The 24,257-nt window shown below is 42.2% G+C and overlaps 1 protein-coding gene across 1 annotated transcript in view; it reads left to right on the top strand.

The window, feature by feature from the left end:
* The first annotated feature begins 627 nt into the window (after window positions 1-627).
* Window positions 628-24,257, top strand: part of PKDCC (protein kinase domain containing, cytoplasmic) — a 126,745-nt gene continuing 103,115 nt past the window's right edge. The window contains exon 1 of the mRNA XM_030194609.1: window positions 628-1,378. Within this exon, the coding sequence (XP_030050469.1) occupies window positions 707-1,378 (672 nt within the window). The 5' untranslated portion in view covers window positions 628-706. The remainder of the gene's footprint in view (window positions 1,379-24,257) is intronic.

Genomic DNA, 24,257 nt, shown 5'->3' on the forward strand with positions numbered 1-24,257 from the left:
TGAAACACGATTTACTGTTTTGCACTCTCGATAGCAAATGGCATCATCGTATATATTTTGGTACTAACCAAACCAACGCTTTACTCGTGATGCAGTTTCATTCCAACTACTTTAATTAGTTTTCTTGTCTTTTATCGTGTTCATTCATCCGTTCATTTTCTTCTAAAAACGAGTGAACTACGAACGACACGTCATTCTTCATTCATTCACCATTAACAACTGCATATAATCAACCGCACGCTTTAACTCCCGAGGTCCCCCCCCAGCCCTAGATTTGCTTCACTAGTAAGTAAAAGACACCGTTAGGCGGCTGATGAGTCCGTCCAGGCGCTTCACATTTCAAGCTCGCTTTATCTTGCAGGCGCCTCGATCTGTAGTTCTCCTTAAAGCCATCCGCCGGCCGCGGCGCTGCGACCGAGCCTTCCAATAGACTACATTTCCCAGGTCGCCCTGTGCTCCGCGGCTCTGGTAGAAGGCTCTCCCTGTCAAAGAACGTCACGAGCTCAGAGGCTCGGCGGCTTTTGGGGGCGGGGCTAAGGTCTGGCAGCGGCTAATGCAGAGTACAGAAGCTTATAAACACGGAGGCAAGTGTCATGCTAATCTGCCTTATACGGGTTAGCGCCAGCGGTGCAGAAAGTTCGAACAAAAAGTGGATCCTCCGCACGGGTTCTGCCTTGGGGAGCTCTTGGAGGAAAAGGCGGCAGAAATGAGACGGAGGAGGGTGACGGTGGCTGCCGGTTTCTGCTTCTCGTTCTTCATGGGCACTTTGCTCAATTTGTTATTCATTCCTGGCTTCGATCACCACCAGCAGCGAGAGCAGCAGCAGCAAAACGGGGTCACGCGCTCCTTGCTGGATCCCTCTCTGGACTTGCAAGAGGAGACTCCGGGCAGCGCCTTGGACTTAGCGCGGCAGCTTCGCGAGAGGTACGAAGAGGTGATGCGCTACAGGGAGAATCGGGCTTCGGGGTCGGCTGCAAAGAGGCTGGTCAGACCGCTGGAAAGGCGACTCATGGACCTGGCGCAGTGGGCTTCCTCTGAACATCTGCACAAGGAGCAGCAGCAGCGGGGCGATTTGGCTAACGCGCTCCCTAAATCTCGAATAGACCTGGCTTTGAGGGCGCCTTGGCTGGGATGCAGGGACATCGGCAACGTAACGGACTTGCGCTATTTAGGATCTGGCTACACGAAAGCGGTTTATAAAGTGGTTTTAAACGGCTCGGTGGCCGTGGCCCTGAAATCGGTGGACTTCGGGGGACACGACATTGAGAACTGCGTGAAACGCTTTGGGGCCGTGGAGGACTGTTACAGGCTGGCCTCCTACAAGCTTGTCAAAGAAATGATACTTTTGCAGCGGCTGCAACACCCGAACATCTTGCAGGTAAACGCAGGAATGGGGTTTTCTTGCATTTCACCACGTGTCTGATTATACTGCAATTAAAAAGTTGGAAGGTGGAGGAAATCCGAATTTAAGCGGGCTGTTTAAACTGCTATAGTTTTTTTTCCATTTAAAAAAGGCGTAAAATGAAATATGATAATTAGTCTTTCATAGAAGCAGGACATATTCCAGCCAGTAATGCTTATACATGATAAAATAAGGATATGTGTGGTTTTGAGAACTCTGGAGACAGTTTCTGAATAAAATTATTATTCATGGGGCTGAAGGTTAAGAATTGGTAACAGACATAGTTACACTGCAGATAAGTAAACAGTTTGAATATCGTTATGTGATAATTTTTCGCTCCAAGTATGAGAATACCGTGTTCTTTTCATAGGAGTAATTAATTTACAGCAAGAAGTCTGCATTAGTTAACATTTTCTGAAACTCTATGAATATCACAAGTCTAGAAAACTATTATTTTTTTTAAAAAATGACAAAATAAAACAAAACTTTTATCACACTGTTCTCTCTGCGTAGGTTGCAAGACTAAACTGATTCGGGTTTGCGGAGTGCATGCATATACATACAGGACAAAGAGATCTAACGTATTGCAGGGCTGTTTGAAGTTCGGTAATTAATACTGACAGATTTAACTGGAGCTGTCAGGGTGACAGGAAAAGAGGACAATGTCCTTGTGATATCTGGCCCAGGAGAAATAATGCGCTGCAGGGTAGGCGAGGGCAAAGCCCGGAGGGATCTGAGCTGCGGGCTGGGCTTTGGCCTAGCTGCCCTGCTGTTTCTTTGCTTTAGGGGGAAGCCCGTGGCTTGTTCCCCTGTAAGAGGGCTAACATTTTAAAATCGCTCAGCTGAGGAGAGCATCGAGCACAGTTTAAAAAGTGTGAAATGCAACAGCCCTGGGTAAGGAGGAATAGAAAGAGAATAACTAGGGTTAAGACGAGAATAACTAGAGTTAGGACGGACTTGTAGGTTTCTAGAAGCGAAATCTTATTCATTTTTTTTTTTTAAGAAACCAGGGAGATGGTAGTAATTCTACAAAATCTTTGGCACCTCTTGATCAATGAAAACGGATAAAGTAATGGAGTCAAACGGTGCAATTTTTTTTAATTTTCCGATATAGAGAGAGCCTTTGCAAACCTGTATGTTTCGGTTTTGCCTGGCAAAAAGATTCTTCCTAGACCAAACTGTATTCTCCACAACCTTCTGCTATCCGGAGGTATTCCTTTGAATAAATATTGTGGCTGATTAACAAAGAAAGGTGAATAATCTCCGATCAACACTTCTTAAATAAGGCTTAGCTTAAGAAATCATTTCTTTATGGTAATTCAGTTTAGTTAAGCAAAATGTTGTTGCCGAATCTTGGTGAGCGAAGCTTAATATATTTGTTAGTAGAATACAAGGTTTCACCTATAATTTGGGAAAAAGATACTGACTTGACTAATTGTTGACACTCTTAACAATACAGAGAGCGGGAATACTTAAAGACTAAAAGTCACACTAATTTTCTTGTTGTGCCATGAAACTTTAAACTTAAACGGAAAAAGAGAAATCCGTGTCTAAAGCTTTCAGGTGACTGGACTGAGCGGTAATGGTGGAAGAGTTTTTTTTGTTATTATTAATATTTTACTTTAACACCGATTCAAAATTGACAAGACGACTACTTTAAAGAAAGTATCTAAATCAGAACGCATATTTGTTTGAATATTTGGTTATTATGTTTAGTTATGTTTTGGGAGCTTCCTAGTCTATTCTGTTGATTTGGGTTTATTATGCGTCGTTTTCGAGCAATCAGGCACATACATAGTAACATAGTAGATGACGGCAGGAAAAAGACCTGCACGGTCCATCCAGTCTGCCCAACAAGATAAACTCATATGTGCTACTTTTTGTGTATACCATACCTTGATTTGTACCTGTACTTTTCAGGGCACAGACCGTATAAGTCTGCCCAGCGCTATCCCCGCATAGAACACATGGAAGGTTTGTACTGGAAGAAAATCGGTTTACCCCTTTCCAAACCATCGCTCAAAATTTTTACTAATAGTCTTGTCTCTGCTACTAGATACACCATCCACTTTTCACTTGTAGCAGACTGTGCTTTGAAAAGCTATAACGAGCTGTCACTCAGGTCTAAAGTAAAGTCAATAACAGTCAATAGCTCAGAATCTCCAACAAAGGAAGAAGTAATATGTAAGCAGGATGAGACATGCTATTATGTATGTTCCCAGCCCCGAAATGATAATCATTTGGTGCGGAATAACTTTGAACGTAAGTGGAGATGTGTTTCTGTCTGACACAGAAAAGGCCAAAGGGAGAAAAAAAAACCCATTCATTTGGGTTATGCCCTGCTGTGTTGTGTATCAAACCTGCAAACTGACTTGACTTGTCAGATTAACATATTCTATGAATTTCACAAGGTGTAGTTCTTTTGAAAAAGCAGGTTATTTTGTATCTATAAGCACCGTCCGCAGCTGTCAGAAATGAACAGATGAAGTATTTAACTGATTGATTTTCATTAAAAAAAGAGAAGGCATCAAGACACAAAACTAGCATGATGTCATGAAGCTCTCTGCTGAAATATATCCAGAATCGATGCAGCTTAACCCTTTTAAGCGGCTTTTCCACAATATTGTGCTCCCCTGGGCCCGGGAGAACAACAGCTTAAATTTCAGCTCCGAAGTGAAATTTCAGTTTCCCCTAGGAGCAATTTGCATTGAGTTTTCAGAAGTGATATTTTCAGGATTTTGATAGCAGCTGAGTTTCACTAAGAAATTGAAGCCTGAAATAACGTGCAAGCAAGACAGAGTTGTGAATTTGCGTTATCAAGGGTCGTGCAAACCAGCTACGTTATAGCATATTTGCAACTGTACCATATAATATAATTCTGGCTACAGAATAATAAGTTGGCTCTTGTGTTGTAGTTTAAAATAAGAAATAAGCCTCTCTTAAAATCTATACCATATTCTTATTTACTAACTCAAAAGAAAGCATGCCACATTTTCTCTAAAGATATTAATTTGTAGCACTTGAAATGATCACTGTCATACAGTATGAAACCTGTGAAGTTGTAACAGATCATTCATCCTAATTAGTACCAGCCCGGAGAGATTAGTTTTTGTCTGTATTTTTTGGGGGGAGGGGGGTTGCTTTTTATTATTTTTATGATATGACAGTAAAGAAATTGATCAAATAGAAAACAATTTAAAACATAAAACCTATTTTATTTTCCACTTTTTCCACTTGAAAAATTCAGTGCAACATGAAAAGAAGATATCAATTCATTTTAATCAAATGTAGTATTTTCCCACTATTCACTCTTCTGGCGAATCCCTCACCGGCAGCTGGATGGGATCACACTCTGTGTGTCTTCGTTTTAACGGCAAGTTTTACTTCTGTACCGAAGGACGAGGAAAGCTCCTGTAAACCTGCAGCTGACCCTCTCATTCAATAGTTTAAATTCATGTCTTCTCTTTTAAAGCTATTCATTAGAAAGCCTGACTGGTGCTCACAATGAGACAAGTTTAAAAAAAAATAAAATTTGAAAGACTGCAAGTCATGGGTTAATGTGTTCAGCTTTTAATTTAGATTTCCCTTCTCCCCACGCTTCCACCCCCCCCCCCTCCCCAGATGTGTCACATCCTGCAAAACATTTCAGCAATCAGAGGGCAAAACCTTGTGAAATAAAGAAGGGGTTTTGGCAGGTCTACGCTGAAAGGTTTGATGGCGTAGGAGAAGACATACGAGTTTTTTGAGTGCTGGAAAATGACCTGGGTGGAGGGCTGTCTTGTTGTTTTAAGCCTGGATTCATATTCTGGCTTCCCGTGGTCCGATCTCCCTCTGTAAGGGCTGCAAGATCGTTTTTTTTTTCTGGGGTCAAGTCCTCCCGGGTGCTTTGTCACTTATACAGCCATCCCCTTCCCTGCATTGCTCGGGTTTCATGCATTCCTTCCTGAAGAGCTTTTGTGATAGGCAGGTGCAGGTCCATTAAAATGGAAATGCATTTGGGTTGGAGGGATGTTCATTAAAGCTGATTTAATAATGAGGGGGATTTGGAAAGAGGGGGGATTTGGGTCACTGATTTATTGTAGCAGAGGACTTAGCAAAGCACTAATTGCTTTGCAGTCACTCTGTATCCAGTGCCCCTGATGGTCGCTCTCATGCTGCACTTTTGTTCCTGGGCTTAAAAGTTAAATGGTCTGTTTAAAACCCCACATTTTCATGTCGGGAAGAAAGAAAAGTGGGGAAGAAGCCGGAGGCCTGTGCGTTCTCTTTTGTATCTAGAAAAAGGCTGCTTTCCATTAGTTTAGGTTAATTAATATTATCCCCGGAAAAGGCAATGATTTATAGTATCAAATAACGTATATTGCGTCTTCATGGTGCTCGTATTATCGCACAACGCTGAGCACACAAGACTGCTGGCATCGCTCCCAGCACATACATTTTCATTGAATAAAACAATGGGCAATAAATGTAATAGCCCAATAATCCTTCCGTTTGCTAATGATTTTCCGCACTACTTTCTCTCGGTGCTTCGTGGGTTAACTGAGGGTGAGGGAGAGACAGTTCTTGGTAGCTGAGCCTCAAACTAGACTCCAAGCCTACTACTACTACTATTTAGCATTTCTATAGCGCTACAAGGCATACGCAGCGCTGCACAAACATAGAAGAAAGACAGTCCCTGCTCAAAGAGCTTACAATGTAATAGACAAAAAATAAACAAAGCAAGCAAATCGAATCAATTAATGTGTACAAGAAGGAGGAGAGGAGGGTAGGTGGAGGCGAGTAGTTACAAGTGGTCACGAGTCAAAAGCAATGTTAAAGAGGTGGGCTTTCAGTCTAGATTTAAAGGTGGCCAAGAATGGGGCAAGACGTAGGGGCTCAGGAAGTTTATTCCAGGCGTAGGGTGCAGTGAGACAGAAGGCGCGAAGTCTGGAGTTGGCAGTAGTGGAGAAGGGAACAGATAAGAAGGATTTATCCATGGAGCGGAATGCACGGGAAGGGGTGTAGGGAAGGACGAGTGTGGAGAGATACTGGGGAGCAGCAGAGTGACTTTGTATCTTAACCATTAAAGAAAGAAAACTGAAAAAAAAGTTCCCCCCCCCCCCCCCCCCGGGAATTCCTGGGCTATTTCCTTATGCATGAAATCGTAACAGACAGATGATGCACAGTAAACTGAGAGTTGGATCCCCTTCCCCCCTCCCCAATGAGCTGATAGAGCTTATAGAGAGAATGAGAGCGATAATTAATTATAACCAGTGCGTTTTTTTTTCTAGCGAAAAAGTTGCCAGTACTCGAATGCCAGGCCACCCTTCAGGGGTTGGGGTGATCACTGAGGGACCCACCCCACAATAACCAGTCACAGAATCTATGTCAAGGCAGAATTGGTGTGTAGAACCTGAGCTCTTTCATTAAAACTTGGGGACGGTGGGTCAATTTTAGCAGACAATGGGAAAGGTGCTGGTACTCAGTACCCCCCAAGTACCCCCTCAAAAAAAGCCCTGATTATAACTCTTTGCTGTCCTCTCAATGTGGCATGTAACTGGACAACCCTACCTCCCCCCCCCCACCTCCCCCCCCCGCACCTGAAGCCTGCAGCACACACTGAAGGTGTAGGATGGCCATCATTGGTGCTTCCTTTCCCTCTGCAGTGCCAGAAATTTCCCACTTTGTGCTGGCATGTGCTAGGCTTTACAGCCAGTAGGCGCAAGGCTGGGTGGACTAGTTGATTACAAGCGTGAGCAGCTGCACCCTAAGGTTCACTGGGAACAATACACAAAGCACTACCGTGGCTATAACCTGCTTTCATTGTGGATTTTATCATCTGAGCTAAGCTCAGATTATTTCAATGCTGGTATTAACTCACATGGAAACCATTACTGCAGATCGTAATGCATTCATAACCACGCCAAAAAAAAAAAAGGTTTCTTACACCTATTGTGAATGGGGAAACATTTCACCACGTCCGGATCAGTGTAACATAGTAGATGACGGCAGAAAAAGACCTGCACGGTCCATCCAGTCTGCCCAACAGGATGAACTCGTATGTGCTACTTTTTGTGTATACCTGACCTTGATTTGTATCTGCCATTTTCAGGGCACAGACCGTAGAAGTCTGCTCAGCACTAGCCCCGCCTCCCACCACCGGCTCTGCCACCCAACTCACTAGAAGGGTTGACTGAGAGGGAATTTCTCCCTAATATGGTAAACCGGACCTGAATGGTGCATCGAGTGGGCAGGGCACTATCATTTTGAAGATGACGGTGACTGAGGCAAGGACAAATGGGAATCGCTCCTGCCTAGTTTGAGGTTCAGGGGGGCGGGGGTTAGTGCTTTGAGTCGCAGGGTAGGTGACTGAATGACTTACTATCCTACCAGGGAGTTTTTAGGAACTGAGGAGGAAGAGGGCTACTATCAGGGAATTTGAGTGGGAGGGAGGCAGAGGCCAGGAGACCACTAGATCACCAGGGCATCTTTTTTTAATATTAGGAAGAGGGGATTGGTCATGAGGTGGCAGTGTGGGTACTGCTAGAAAGCAGGGATATGGATATGCTTTTTTTTGGAGGGGGGGAGGGAGTGATGAAAAGAGCTGTCAGTTTGGGGATGAAGGTAAGGTGCAGATGCATGCCTTTGGCATTTAAAAAAACAAATGTTAACCCTTCCTGTCAGTGCTTGGGCTAATCACCACTCAGGCAGGGACAGGAGAGTTGACATTAATCAGCTGTGATTTTAAGAGGCAGTAATTTGCATGCTAATTGATTTAGAGAATGCCACGGCGTTTTTGTGGCACTAATTTTGCAGAGGAATGAAGACTGTACTGTGAGCCTTTGGCATTGGTCCCATTCCTCCGGATTCTATATAGTGTTCCTAAAGATCGGCACTGAAATCGGCGCAGATTCTGTAACAATGCGCATAATTTAACAAGCTAATGAGCACTAATTGGCACTGATTAGAATTTAGGTGCACAACTCACTAAACAAAGTGCGCCGGACTTCTTGTGTGCACAAGCAAAAAGGGGGGGTGGTTATAGGCGGGGAAATAGGTGTTTCGTGGGCGTTCTAAAATTTACACACCTAGTTATAGAATTTGGCTTAGTGTGCCTAAATCTACACGCAGGGATTTACCCCAAGTTTTCGTCGTTGTAAATGGATGAACTAAGTTGTGGGGCAAAGATGTTATGGGGCCAGTTCACTAAGCTGTGTAAAGTGGGAGTTATCGCACGCGAAAAGCACAATGCTTTAATGTTGTGAGTGGAGGAGTGGCCTAGTGGTTAGGGTGGTGGACTTTGGTCCTGAGGAACTGAGTTCGATTCCCACTTCAGGCACAGGCAGCTCCTTGTGACTCTGGGCAAGTCACTTAACCCTCCGTTGTCCCATGTAAGCCGCATTGAGCCTGCCATGAGTGGGAAAGCGAGGGGTACAAATGTAACAAAAATAAAATAGATACTATTGGAGATTCTACATGGAATGTTGCTATTCCACTAGCAACATTCCATGTAGAAGGCTGCGCAGGCTTCTGTTTCTGTGAGTCTGACGTCCTGCACGGACATGCAGGACGTCAGACTCACAGAAGCAGAAGCCTGCGCGGCCACATTGGTGATCTGCAAGGGCCGACTTCTACATGGAATGTTGCTAGTGGAATCTCAAATAGTAGCAACAGTGGAGGAGAGGCCTAGTGGTTAGGGTGGTGGACTTTGGTCCTGAGGAACTGAGTTCGATTCCCACTTCAGGCACAGGCAGCTCCTTGTGACTCTGGGCAAGTCACTTAACCCTCCGTTGTCCCATGTAAGCCGCATTGAGCCTGCCATGAGTGGGAAAGCGAGGGGTACAAATGTAACAAAAATAAAATAGATACTATTGGAGATTCTACATGGAATGTTGCTACTATTGGACATTCTACATGGAATGTTGCTATTCCACTAGCAACATTCCATGTAGTAGGCTGCGCAGGCTTCTGTTTCTGTGAGTCTGACGTCCTGCACGTATGTGCAGGACGTCAGACTCGCAGAAGCCTGCGAGGCCACATTTGTGATCTGCAAGGGCTGACTTCTACATGGAATGTTGCTAGTGGGACTCTGGGCAAGTCACTTAACCCTCCATTGCCCCATGTAAGCCGCATTGAGCCTGCCATGAGTGGGAAAGCGCGGGGTACAAATGTAACAAAAAAAATTATAGAATATGCTTAGTCAGTGCTATTTTTTTTTTTAGGCACCCTATATAGAATCTCCTCCATTCTGTTTAGGGTCAGAGACATAGAAAAGGGTGTGAGCAAGGAGTGTGGAAGGCTGAAAGAGCGATGATTTGATTAAGCCCCAAGAACAGCAGTGCATCCCTTCTTAGATGTTATCCCAGAGCGAAGAAAGCATCTGTTAACACAGAGGTCTGTTTGGCAACACAGGAAGCCAAATATAGAGTTGCAGAAGAACACCAAGTGTTCCAGCTGTGTACCTGAATCCCCTCTCCCCATCCAGCCTTGACTACACAACCGATGCAACAAGCACCAAACCTGCACACAGGTTTGCGTATGTGTTCCGATGGCCGTGGGACAACAGAGCAGAAAGTAGAAGGGCAAAGGAAGGGTAATTTTCCATTGGGTGTATCATCGTTTTGAAAATCTGACTTCTATAGAATGGGCAGCTTTAAGGCTCGGCAAAATACAATGAACCTCCAAAGTTGTGGGGCAAAGATGTTATGGGGCCAGTTCACTAAGCTGTGTAAAGTGGGAGTTACCTCACGTGAACAGCACAATGCTTTAGTGTTGTGAGGTGCCTAAAACAGCTAACATGGAAGAGGGCAGGGAATGAATGCAACTATAGTTAAGGTCAAGGTCATTGCCACTATGTTAACTGTTAATGTGGATCACAGTAAAGAGCAATTAAGGCAACCTCAAGAAGTATAGCTAAATACATAATATAACATACGAATAGCCATGCTGGATCAGACCAATGGTCCATCTAGCCCAGTATCCTGCTTCTAACAGTGGTCAATCCAGGTCACAAGTACCTGGCAGAATCCCAAAGAGCAGCAAGGTTCCGGAATCCCAAAGAGCAGCAAGATTCCGGAATCCTAAAGAGCTGCAAGATTCAATGCTACTTAACATGACAGAGCAATGTTTTGTTTTCTCTGCATTAAGGCCCTAAAGCTGAAATGTAAATGCGGGCACTAGAGGCCATTAGCTCCATACTAGCGCCCACATTTACCTGCACAGAATGTTCAGAGAGGTCTAGCATGCAAATGTAGTCAAGCTCATGTTAATGAGGTCATTTTGTACTTCTCCCCAACGCTCAGAAAAGAGTGCAGGAAACAAAACTGCCCTACCGCTGCAAAATATAGTGCCAGGTCGGAGCAAGGGTTAGGGTGTTGAAGGAGAAGATTTCTTTTGATCCTCATGCTTCTTTCTGTAAAAATGTGCAGGTTTTCAATTGCTCTCGGAAGCAGAAGGAAGCCCATGCAATCTCTTAAGCGCCGGTTGTGAAAAAAAGCAGACCCCACACATTGGTGTCGCTTTCCTGTGTCTAAATTTAAAACATCCATACTAACAAAAAAATAAAATAAAAATGCCCAGTGAAAGCACACATTGGCTTCTGTTTCCTGCATCTAATTAGAAGCATCCAAGCTGAAAAAAAATTAAAACCACTTATATTTAGGCCACGGAAAACAGGAGCCAAGCTTAATGCGGATCTCTTCTGCACATGCACCAATCACAATCCTCCCGCTGAACTCCCTAATGCTCAATGCCTATATTTGCATCTGATTTGTGTTGAGCATTAGAGCGTTGTTTTTCTGCGCTGTTCTGGCAGTATTTTACAGCGTTATTTATTTATTTATTTGTAGCATTTATACCCCGCTCTTTCCCGCTCGATAGCAGGTTCAGTGCGGCTTACAAGGTATGGGTACAAAAATAACACAGAGATAACACAATGTATGGGTACAAAGTATCATGTAGATAACACAATTGTATAGAGAAGGATAAGAGGAAGAGATGTGGGGGGGGGGGGGGAGGAATGAGTTATGGTTAATATTAGTGGTGTGGATTAGGTTCGTGAATTAAGTTGGGTCGTTTGGATAGGCTTGTTTGAAGAGGTATGTTTTCAGCAGCTTTCGGAAGGGTAGATGTTCGTTCGGATGCATCTATAACGGAGAAGTTGGATGCGAAGTAGGTTTTGTATTTGAGACCTTTGCAATTGGGGAGGTGAAGATTGAGATATGTTTGAGAAGATTTGGGCCCGTTATTCAGAGCAGAACTGGAGTTTTGAGCACCGGGGCTTAACTGCACTGGAAAAATGCCGGGAAACGCCCTTCCCACAGTTACCGAAGAGGTTCTGCAGTTACCATGAATTAATTCTGGCAATTACCTCACCATCACTGCAAAAACAGCACAGCTGTAACTTTAAACAGGGACATTTCCCCACTGCTAAGTTTCCTTTCTTATCCAGTGTGGGCCACCCCAGTCTTCAGCTCTTTCATGGTAGTTTCAGAATTTGCATAGTTAAATGTTCCCTCCCCTAATACAGATTTGTGCTTTTCTAACTAATTTGCGTGTTTCCTTTTAAGATATTGTGCTACCTAGAATTTTTAAACTAGGAAGCCGACGTACCTGTTCTGGGCTTTGTGAAAGTGTTCCTGCCACGTTGCACAAAATTTTGTGCAGACAATTGTGGAAATGAGTTTTCCCTGAAAATTTAACTTTGTTGCCACAGGAAGGCATAGTAAGCTTCATTGTGATAAAGTCTGTGACTTTGTATCCATGTTACTGCAAACGTTTTGCTGTGAATCTGGTTTGCATATTTTATTAAACGGGTGGGTAACACGTGAAAACTTCTATTTTTCTAGCCCTGTGCTTTGAACCCACTTGCAGATTAGTACATTGTGGTCCCTTAGGGGACATTTTCTTAAAAGATCCCCTCCCCTAATCTTGAATCCACAATTCTATTTGCTCACTGCCTTGTCGTGCATCCTTGACCTCTTGTTTGTATTTCTGCATAATTTTATATGAGCCACATAGAACTGAGGGTTTTTTGTTTTTTTTTACTAAAGCTTAGCTCGAATTATCTACAGCAGGGCCCATAGGAATAAAATGGGCCCTGCTGCAGGTAACTTGAGCCAAGCGTTAGTAAAAGACCCCAGTTCTCAACTTGGGTGATTGTGGGGTACTATCGAGAATGCCTTGCATGGACAATGAAAGCTTACATTTAGAATTCTGATTCTCTTACCGTAAATTATTCTGTGATAATTGTACCTTTTATAGATTTGATTTGTTCCGTATTAGTATATTATATTTGTCTTCTTTTTAGAAAAAGAATAGGTATTTGAAAATTGCAATATTTCGAAAGTGCTAAAGGAAAAAAAACATTTTAAATGTGGCAGAATAAATAGGAATGAAGGTTGGGTGGAGGTTTTGCATCTGAAAATCTGACCCACTGAGCGAAAAGGTTACAAATCAGAGTTAAAGGCTGTAAACGTTTGGAGGAGCAACATTCATTTTTGAAAGTTTTGTGAACTATAGGGAGAGTAGAATGGGACTAGGCAATTGTTTTCACATCTTTGATGTTTTTCACGTTTTATAGCAAAAACAAAAAATTAGAAAAAGTCCCTGCAGGTACCTAAAGTGGGTTTGTGATTTATGGAGTTAATTACTTTTTTATTGATAACTCTCTCATTTTTTAAATATGTAAATAGTCCATACCTGAGGTTGATCTTTGGCAGGATTATACAGTTGATATCCCTCTATTTTGTGGCATCAATAAATCACTTACCCCACTTTTGGTACCTTTTTACTCGGCAGGTCACAAATGCTGTTTAGTGGAAGAGTTTCAACAGAAAATGTCATAGTTAAACTAGGACCCCCTCCTTCTCCAAATGAATGCCTTTTTTGTGAATGGAAGGGAATCTGGAGGATGTTAGTCATCTGCCCTCTTTTCACTGTAATGTGTGGAGGTAGATTCAAGCTACTCAAAGCATGTGTAAATTCTATGCTTCTAATGACTTCTTTGAAAACGGGGACGACACCAACTAGAAAAGCTCTGCGGAGCAGGGACTGTCTCATCGTGTTCAAGTGTACAGCGCTGCGTACGTCTAGTAGCACTATAGAAATAAGTAATAGTCTTTAGGATTCTGGAATCTTGCTATTCTTTGGGTTCTGGAATGTTGCTACTCTTTAGGATTCCGCACAGGATCTTGCTACTCTTTCAGATTCCGGAATCTTGCTACCCTTTGTCCTTATCCCTTATTTGTCCTGTTATTTGTCCTAATTAGATTGTAAGCTCTGTCGAGCAGGGACTGTCTCTTCATGTTCAAGTGTACAGCGCTGCGTATGTCTAGTAGTGCTATAGAAATAAGTAGTAGTAGAAAAACCCTTGGAAATTCTTTTCAAATTTTACGCTGAACTTTTTAGGCTGAATAATTTACCCTTCTGAAAATCAGCCAGCCAGTGGGCCTATAGGGATATTGTAGGTGTGTACATGGTTAACGCGCGTTAAAAATGTTAATGGGCCTCTAATATGGCTTAGTAAACAGGGCCCTAAATTTGCATGTGCAAGTTGACACAAATGTGCGTGTGCAAAGTAATTGGTTAATGAGCCAATCAGCACCAATAATTGCTGTAACAATTACTGGTATTAATTGGAGTTAATTTTATTTATTTGTTACATTTGTATCCCACATTTTCCCACCTATTTGCAGGCTCAATGTGGCTTACATAGTACCGTAAAGGCGTTCGCCAAGTCCGGTTAGAGAAACAAATACAAGGTTATGTTGTGGTCGAATAAGGTAGGTGTGTTTAGGCACCATGGGGGTCGAAGAGAGGGAAGGTTGTATATTGTCCAGTACGATCATTGGTTTGCGGTGTTGCAGGGTGTAGGCATTTATGTTGGGTCGGTAGGGTAAGCCTTTTTGAACAGGTTGGTTTTTAGTGATTTCCTGAAGTTTAGATGGTCATAGATTGTTTTCACAGCTTTCGGCAGTGCGTTCCATACTTTTGTGCTTATATAGGAGAAGCTGGATGCGTAGGTTGCTTTATATTTGAGTCCTTTGCAGTTTGGGTAGTGGAGGTTTAGGTATGTTCTTGATGATCTGTTTCTGGTTGGTAGATCTATGAGGTCTGTCATGTATCCTGGGACTTCGCCGTAGATAATTTTGTGGACCAGTGTGCAGATTTTGAAGATAAACTGCATTGGCTCCTAATCAAAGAACGTATTTTCTCAGAGGGGTTTAGCATTTTCGAATCGTGTTTTACCAAATATCAGCCTGGCTGCTGTGTTTTGGAATTTACACACTTATTCTATTCCATAACAATACATGCAGAAATTCTATGGTGAGTAAATTCAAAGGGGTTTGGCCGGGGGGGGGGGAGGGGGGGGTGTTCTGTTGGGGAGGAGGTATTCACAGAATTTATTCTGTAACAATCAGGACTTAACTAAGCTGCCACAAAAAGGGGGCCTGTGCTGGCATTGGCCCATGTTTTTTTTGACACATGCTGAGGCCCACTTTTACTGCAGTGGGTAAAAGGCAGAAAGTAAAACATGGCCATTTCGGGGGGGCAGGGGGAGAGCACTTACCAGCACCCATTGAGATGGTGGTAAGGGCTTCTGAGCTAACCCAGCGGTAACTGGGCAAGCATGTGACACTGCCTGATTATCACCGGCACAACAAAAATTAAAATATTTTTGTTGTGCCAGAAATGGTGCGATCTGGGGGGTGGGAACAACCACCGGGCAGCTGCAGTAGCCCAGCGGTACTTCCGGTTTCGTGAACGGTAAACCTGTGTTGGACTTACCGCTTCTTAGTAAAGGACCTCCTTAGGCACCAGTATTTTCCCCTGCTTTCAGCAGGCATAATTATTCACTTAACCCCGGATTCTGTATATGGCGCCTGAAATTCCACATGGAAACTGGAGCATATTCTATAACAATGCACATTACTTAATTGGTTAACTAGCTAATTAGCGCTAAGTGGAGGTTAAGCAATTAGCACTGATTGGCATTAATTGAGATTTATGCGCACAACTTGCTAAATGTATTCTTTAACATGCTGCACCTAAATTCTAAGTCACATGTACAGGAAGAGAGCCTTTTTCAAATGAAGGAGAGCTCTGGAATGAGGGAGCATATGACACAGTTAAGAGGGAATAGGCTTAGGAGTAACCTAAGGAAGTATTATTTCACAGAAAGGGTGGTGGAGGCATGGAATTACTACTACTACTACTACTATTTAGCATTTCTATAGCGCTACAAGGCATACGCAGCGCTGCACAAACATAGAAGAAAGACAGTCCCTGCTCAAAGAGCTTACAATCTAATAGACAAAAAATAAATAAAGTAATCAAATCAATTAATGTGGACGGGAAGGAAGAGAGGAGGGTAGGTGGAGGCGAGTGGTTACAAGTGGTTACGAGTCAAAGGCAATGTTAAAGAGGTGGGCTTTCAGTCTAGTTTTAAAGGTGGCCAAGGATGGGGCAAGACGTAGGGGCTCAGGAAGTTTATTCCAGGCGTAGGGTGCAGCGAGACAGAAGGCACGAAGTCTGGAGTTGGCAGTAGTGGAGAAGGGAACAGATAAGAAGGATTTATCCATGGAGCGGAGTGCACGGGAAGGGGTGTAGGGAAGGACAAGTGTGGAGAGATACTGGGGAGCAGCAGAGTGAATACATTTATAGGTTAGTAGAAGAAGTTTGAACAGGATGCGAAAACGGATAGGGAGCCAGTGAAGGGTCTTGAGGAGAGGGGTAGTATGAGTAAAGCGACCCTGGCGGAAGATGAGACGGGCAGCAGAGTTTTGAACCGACTGGAGGGGGGAGAGGTGACTAAGTGGGAGGCCAGCAAGAAGCAGATTGCAGTAGTCTAAACGAGAGGTGACAAGGGTATGGATGAGGGTTTTGGTAGAGTGCTCGGAAAGAAAGGGGCGGATTTTACGGATGTTGTAAAGAAAGAAACGACAGGTCTTGGCGGTCTGCTGGATATGAGCAGAGAAGGAGAGAGAAGAGTCAAAGATGACCCCAAGGTTTCGAGCTGAGGAGACAGGGAGAATGAGAGAGCCATCAACAGAAATAGAAAACGGGGGGAGCGGGGAGGTGGGTTTGGGGGGGAAAATGAGAATGGCCTCCCGGTGGGAAAGACCAAAGGTCCATCGAGCCCAGCATCCTGTTTCCAACAGTGGCCAATCCAGGTCACAGATACCCGGCAAGATCCCAAAAATGTACAAAACTTTTAATACTGCTTATCCCAGAAATAGTGGATTTTCCCCAAGTCCATTTAATAAAGGTCTTTTCCTTTAGGAAGCCATCCAAACCTTTTTTTAAACTCCGCTAAGCTAACCGCCTTTACCACATTCTCTGGCAACGAATTCCAGAGTTTAATTACACGTTGAGTGAAGACAAATTTTCTCTGATTCGTTTTAAATTTACTACATTGTAGCTTCATCGCTTGCCCCCTAGTCCTAGTATTTTTGGAAAGCATGAACAGACGCTTCACATCTACCAGTTCAACTCCAGTTGTTATTTTATAGACCTCTATCATATCTCCCTTCAGCTGCCTTTTCTCCAAGCTGAAGAGCCCTAACTGCTTTAACCTTTCCTCATAGGGAAGTCGTGGTGGAGGTGTAGAGTTGAGGACTGTTCCAGAATTTAAAAAGCCATAGGATAAGCATGTGGGATCACTTAGGAACATGAAGAATTAAGGGTTACAGAGGATGGGCAGACTGGATGGGTCATGTGGCCTTTTATCTGTCGTCATGCTTCTATAGTTGAAAAGGGGGCATGGCCACGGGCGGGAAATGGGTGTTTCTAAATTCCATGCACATTATTATAGAATACACCCACTCTGTGCTTAATTTAGGCGTTGGGAATTACACCAAGTAAAATGTGGCCTAAATGGATGCGACCAAATTTGGTCTTGTGGTGAGCCGCTTGGCATATTCTATATATCGCATGGAAATTTAAGCCTCTTCTATAAAATTTAGGATTACTTTAGAGAATACATCTAGTAATTTTTTCTGCATGGATTTTTCAGGCCAAGTTCTATATATTGGACCTGAAGAATCAGTGCCGATTAAAGACATGCTTACTGTGATTCTATAAAGAGTGCACAGTGGGTGTAGCCAGACTTCAACATTTTGGGGGAATCCGGAGCCCAAAGTGGGAGGACACAGTATGGCCCGCCACCCTGTCGCAACCCCCACCTTGCTGCAACCCCACATACCTTGGCTGGGGGGGGCTCCATACCCCCACCAACTGAAGACTTCCTCCAGCACTGTTCTTTGCACCCTGCCTCCCTTAATGTCACTGCAAATTGGATCACGTTCACTGATTCAATTGGGGGTTCCATGCCCCCAAGTCCCCCCATAGCAACACCACTGGAGTGCACACAAACTTAATTGAACAGCAAGCTAATCAGCACTGATAATTGGGAGATAACACTCAATTATTAGCACTAATTGGCAATAATTAGGATTTAGGCAAATATACTACTACTACTACTTATCATTTCTAAAGCGCTACTAGACGTACGCAGCACTGTACACTTGAAAACATGAAGAGACAGTCCCTGCTCGACAGAGCTTACAGTCTAATTAGGACATACAAACAGGACAAACAAGAGATAGGGGAATATTAAAGTGTGGATGATAAAATAAGGGTTCTGAACAAGTGCATAAGGGTTAGGAGTTAAAAGCAGCATCAAAAAGGTGGGCTTTTAGCTTAGATTTGAAGACGGCCAGAGATGGAGCTTGACGTACCGGCTCAGGAAGTCTATTCCAGGCATACGGTGCAGCAAGATAAAAGGAACGGGAGTCTGGAGTTAGCAGTGGAGGAGAAGGTGTCAGATAAGATTTACCCAGTGAACGGAGTTCCCGGGGAGGAGTGTAGGGAGAGATGAGAGTAGAAAGGTACTATAATGAATTGTGCCTAAATCTTATTGCACATAACAATTTGGCGGTGTGGTTAGGGTCATTCCTGGGGCATTCCCGGATTTTATGTGCATTGATACAGAATCACACCTAAGTGTGCATAACGTAGGTGCCAGTATCTAGGCTGCCTTATAGCAGAACTAATTGCAGGCGCTTACAGTTAGGTGCAGCTTAGTGCTAAGCATGATTCTGTAAAGGATGCATAGAATAGAATCACGCTAAGCATGACACATTATCGGTGCTGATTTTTTGGCACTACTCATAAAATTTACCCCTCAGCCACTATTCTAGAATACTGCTCAGCCCTTAAATATTTCGGTGCCAATTTCTCGGCACCATTTATAGAATCTAGGGGCCCTTTTACTAAGTCGCGTAAGCGTCTACACGCACCCAACGGGCGCCAAAATGGATTTACCACCCAGCTACCGTGTGGCTCTTGCTGTAATTTCATTTTTGGCGCACATCCGATACGTGTGTCCAAAAAAACAATTTTTATTTTCGGACGTGCGTATCATACGTGCGCCAAGTGGCATTTAACACGCGTAGGTCATTACCGCTTGGTTACCACATGAGTCTTTACTGCTAGGTCAAAATTGGCACACGTCCATTTTCGGCAAAAATTAAAAAAGAGGCAATTTTTTGCAGGCATGCTGAAAATGGATCTGCGCACGCCTGAAACATGCACCTGCACCACTGCAGGCTATTTTTCAACGCAACTTAGTAAAAAGGACCCCCTTCTCCTTAGTGTGTACATTATTGTGATAAATTCCATTTTACATCCCTTTCGAAAACTCAGTGATTGATCATCCAATAGCCAGTTTGACAAATTCACCATAAAATATCTTTGTAAAAGGAATAGGGAAGCGATGCTAAATTGTTGCAGTCAGATATTTGCCCTAAAAACTAGGACACATTTGTCGGGGTCTGAGGAGGTGCAGAACTTCATACACGAACATTCCCCTGCCTGCTTTGTATTTTCCATATGTTTCCGAAGGCAGCCAGAACTTAGTTTGCCCCTGACCTTGTCAGCCAGCCTTTTAGTTAACCTTTTCTTTAAACTATTAAACTAAACGATATACTTTTCATTGCAATACAAGTTTAAATTTACATGGGAAATGAAGGTTACTTAAGTAATCGCGTCATTTGTCAAACAGAAAGACATGTCTGCAGCTAGAATTAACTTTTTTTTTCTTTCTTACAGAGGTACCGCCCTTAGCAGTAAGGAGGGTCCCCCTTCTCCCCCCACTGCTAACTCCCGGCTCCGTTCCTTCTATCTCGCTGCTCCCTATGCCTGGAATAGACTCCCTGAGCCAGTAGCGCTATAGAAATGTTTAATAGTAGTAGTAGTAGAGTGCAGCAATAATGTTTGCTTGAAGATTTTATAGGCATAACAGAACCAAAAAAAAAAGTTAGACATAACCTTGGTATTCACAAATTTAGATCTGCGAGTGGCTGTTTTTTCCCTTTCAATAAGTTATTCTGGAAACCAAGTGTTCCGCAAGAAAATGATTTTCAACTTTACTTTCTTGTCTTCCTAACGAGGCATTTCCTTGAAATGTTTCACGTGCACTCTTTTGATGCACTCGTGTAACAAGAGAAAACATAAATGTTACAAAAGTTGTGATAAAAAAAAAATCAAAATTTGAAGCTTAGGGGCCTTTTTTTTTAAACTTGTTTATTTATAGTTTTTATCATTTACATTCATGCATAATGTATTCTTCCTTACCATGTATATGCACATGATATATATCTATACCATGATCTGTTCCACGTATGTTATGGTACATGTATGTTACCATGAATGTTTGCAAATTAACGCGTTACCACTTGTAATTCTGTTACCCGGAAATGGCAACTGCCATTACGGCAAATGTAAGCCACATTGAGCCTGCAAATTGGTGGGAGAATGTGGGATACAAATGCTACAAATAAACACAAATATAAGAAATTCTAAAAAATACAGTAATTAACAGTATCATAAAGAAGAATATTTTTTAATTCCACAATAATATCCAAGATCAAAGAAAATTTAATTACATTAATTATTTTTCAAGAAAAGCAGAAGACATCTTCTTTGACCGCAGCCGATGCATAATAGTACTTTCAGGGTTAACAATTCTACTCTTTACTGGAAATAAATTCAAGAAGTTTCTCAAGTTCAAAAAATATGTAATTTAAGGAATTAAACTTGGGGACCTTTTTACTAAGCTGCATAAGGTTCTACGAATGCCCAACAAGCACCAAAATGGATTTACGGCATGCAGTAATTTCATTTTTGGTGCGCATCCGATATGCGTGACTGAAAAATAATGTTTATTTTCGGACGTGCATATCAGACACGCGCCAAGTGGCATTTGATGCACGTAGGGTCATTACTGCCCAGTTACCGCGTGAGACTTTACCGCTAGGTCAATGGCTGGCGGTAAGGTCGCAGACCCAAAATGGACGCCCGGTAATTTTGATTTTGCTGCTTGTCCATTTTCAGCAAAAATTTTAAAAAAGGCCTTTTTTTTTTTTTTATAGGTGCGCTGAAAGATGGATCGGCGTGTGCCCAAAACCCGCGCCTACACTACCGCAAGCCATTTTTCAGCGCTCCTTAGTAAAAGGGATCCCTTTATGAATCGGCATAATTCCTTTTCTTCCTTGAAATGTTTCACGTGCACTCTTCAGTTGCACTCGTGTAACAAGAGAAAACATAAATATTTTATTTATTTATTTGTTACACTTGTATCCCACATTTTCCCACCTATTTGCAGGCTCAATGTGGCTTTCAATTTTTCCGACATGACTTGTGTCAGAATACATATACAATTGGTAATATAACTGGAACATGAGTATTAAATAACAGTCGAATAGAAAGGAAGAAAATATACCCAAGGTACAAAAATAAACAAATGGAATCACATATTGAACATGGATTGCATAATAAAATTAAGTAATACAGTGTAGGAAGAGAGTAAATCTGATGTTAAGCAAATGATGGTGAAATACAGTACCAGTTATAAGTTATTATGGTATGCCATGTTAAAGAGATGTGTCTTTAGTGCCTTACGGAAATTAGTTAGGTTGTGGATTATAAATATTACAAAAGTTGTGATAAAAAAAAAATCAAAATTTGAAGCTTAGTGTTTGCACTTGTCATAGCATTAGTGAGCTGCACTGAAGGAAACCTGTAACATATTACCTTCTGAATGCAGAGTAACATTGTTGCTAAATTCTTTTCTTAGCAGTGGTTGTCAGAGACAAGCCTTACTGAATGGATTAATGCAGGAGGGGTCTGTTGTTTGCATATACTTACCCACTGATGACAGCTTAATAAGGTCTTTTATTTTGTGTTTTTATTCAGTAGGCTTGTCAGCTTTTGTGTGTTTCCTGACCTGTGTCTTTTTTTTTTTATTTTTTTTTTGTCTGAAAAGGGCAGCCGTGTCCCTATAATTTGTGGAAATAGGGAATCCTGAAGTGATATGAAATGTTTGGCTGCATGGCCTGGAAAACCCAAAGGTGCTAAGAAAATCAAGCTGGATAGTAAAAATGCGGAAATCATTTCTATCGGGAGATTTATTATACACTTTTAGCCTGAAATAAAATCACTGGTTTTAATCTGTATAACCCCCTCCCCCCCCTCCGACTTCAAATAACAGCAATTTTCCTCTTGTTATTAGAGAATTATGTATTTGTCATTAAGCATAATTCTGCTTCTGATGTCTAATGTAACTTAATTCCTTGCTCAGTGAACTGTATTACCGTGCATAGCTGTGACTGAAACCTTGAGGCGTATCATTTATTCTGCAACAGACGCTCTGAAAATGTCTCAAAAAGCGTAACCCCCATGGGCTATAGGTCATGCTCTGCCTTTTGTCAGCTTAACATTGCTGATCAAGTGCTTCATTTTCAAAAGCGATATGACATTTCATGCTTGTGGCAATAATCTTAACAATATAGGTTCCCAGCTTTTATCTTCTTATATTTACACAGTTCTGATTATGCCATGTTTTCTTTTGATTTTATTTGAAGACTGTCAGTATATCTTAAGTTGTTTCTTCTAATCAGTTCTTAGGGCCTTTTTTTTTTTTTGAATGAACTACATTATTTATGCAACTTTACACCATAATGACAATAAAACATGTTTCATTTGAAGATCAATCAGCTCAAATTAGAAATACACACATACCAAATGGTTGTAACTGTAATGTTTATAAATTTGATGAGTTCATGCCTTGCTAGGATTTATGCAGAAAGCAAAGTATAAAAATAAGGCTTTGCAGGCATGAAGTGAGCCATGTGAAAAATATGCACTTTTTTTTATATATACTGCTGTTAATTTCTTAGAAATACAAATCACAACGTTTTTACAATATTTATTTTATTTAGATTTTGCTCAAAACAGAAACTCAAAGCACAGGGGTTTGCTCAACAGTCCAAGATCAATCAAAAAGATAACCCCCAAATTCATAACTAAAGTAGCAGCCAGATAGGGGTCTTTTTACTAAGGTGCGCTGAAAAATGGGCTGCGCTAGTGTAGACGCGTGCAGATCCATTTTTTAGCGCGCCTGTAAAAAAAAAAGCCTTTTAAAAATATTTGCTGAAAATGGATGTGTGGCAAAATAAAAAAAATTGGCGCGTGTCCATTTTGGGTCTGAGACCTTACCACCAGCCATTGACTTAGCGGTAAGGTCTGACGCGTTAACCGTGCGGTAATTGTTTACGCACGTAGAATGACGACAACTGCCCAGTTTCTGCTGCACGCCAGAAAATTAAAAAAATATATATTTTTCTGGTGTGCGTAACGGGCGCACGTCAAAAATGAAATTACCGCGAGGGCCACGCGGTAGCTGGGCGGCAACTCCAAATTGCCGTGAATTGGGCTCGCATAGGCCCCTATGCGGCTTAGTAAAAGGGCCCCTTAGATTTTGCTCAGAACAGAAATCCAGAGCAAGACAGGGGTTTGCTCAGCAGTCCAGGATCAATCAACCCCCCCCCCCCCCAAAAAAAAAAAAAAAAAAATTATAACTAAAGTAGCAGGCCATCTCGTTTTTAAACTATATTTTTAAAATAAGGGGACCATTAAAGAGTAATAAGCCATAGAGAGAGAGAGAGCTCACCAATGCTCTCATCATCCATCCAATTCCTTTTTCATAGTTTTATAACGCATATTTATTTATTTATTTATTTTGGTGCATTTGTACTCCACATTTTCCCGCAAGAGCAGGCGCAATGTGGCTTACATTAATTCATAAGGAAACAATACAGGACAGAGACGGCACAGTTAACGGATTATGACATGAGGGGAAGGAACATGGGATAACACGGGGGGGGGGGGGGGGGGGGGGGGACGTAAGGGGCATAGCATCCGGAGAATAACCGTGCACAGTCAACAAAACAGAGAGGTTAAACATGGGAGTTGCCAGTAGAATAAGCCTTGTCGAGTAAGAATGCTTTTAAGGTCTTCTTGAACAGTTAAGTGGTCGACTAGCTCTTTTAGTGTTCACGTGTAAAACATTTTCATCCATAGATATACCTTCACATTAAACGTATTTATTTTTAAAGTTTTTTCCAAAATGGAGATTATCAATAGAAATCAAACAAAATAAAACATGGAAAAGAAAATAAGACGATACCTTTTTTTATTGGACATAACTTAATACATTTCTTGATTTAGCTTTCGAAGGTTGCCCTTCTTTGTCAGATCGGAAATAAGCAAATGTGCTAGCTGACAGTGTATATAAGTGAAAACATTCAAGCATTACTATGACAAGTCTGACAGGGTGGGAGGATGGGGGTGGGTCGGAGGTATGCATGGGGACATCAAAGCATATCATTGATATTCTAACAGGATGGGTGTGGATAATTGAGGGGAGGGGATCAATAGAGAAATACAGCTTTATGGTTTATAATGGGCTATTTTATTTATTTTTTATTTTTGTTACATTTGTACCCCGCGCTTTCCCACTCATGGCAGGCTCTATGCG

Source organism: Microcaecilia unicolor, chromosome 3, assembly GCF_901765095.1.
Source record: "Microcaecilia unicolor chromosome 3, aMicUni1.1, whole genome shotgun sequence".
Taxonomy (NCBI): domain Eukaryota; kingdom Metazoa; phylum Chordata; class Amphibia; order Gymnophiona; family Siphonopidae; genus Microcaecilia; species Microcaecilia unicolor.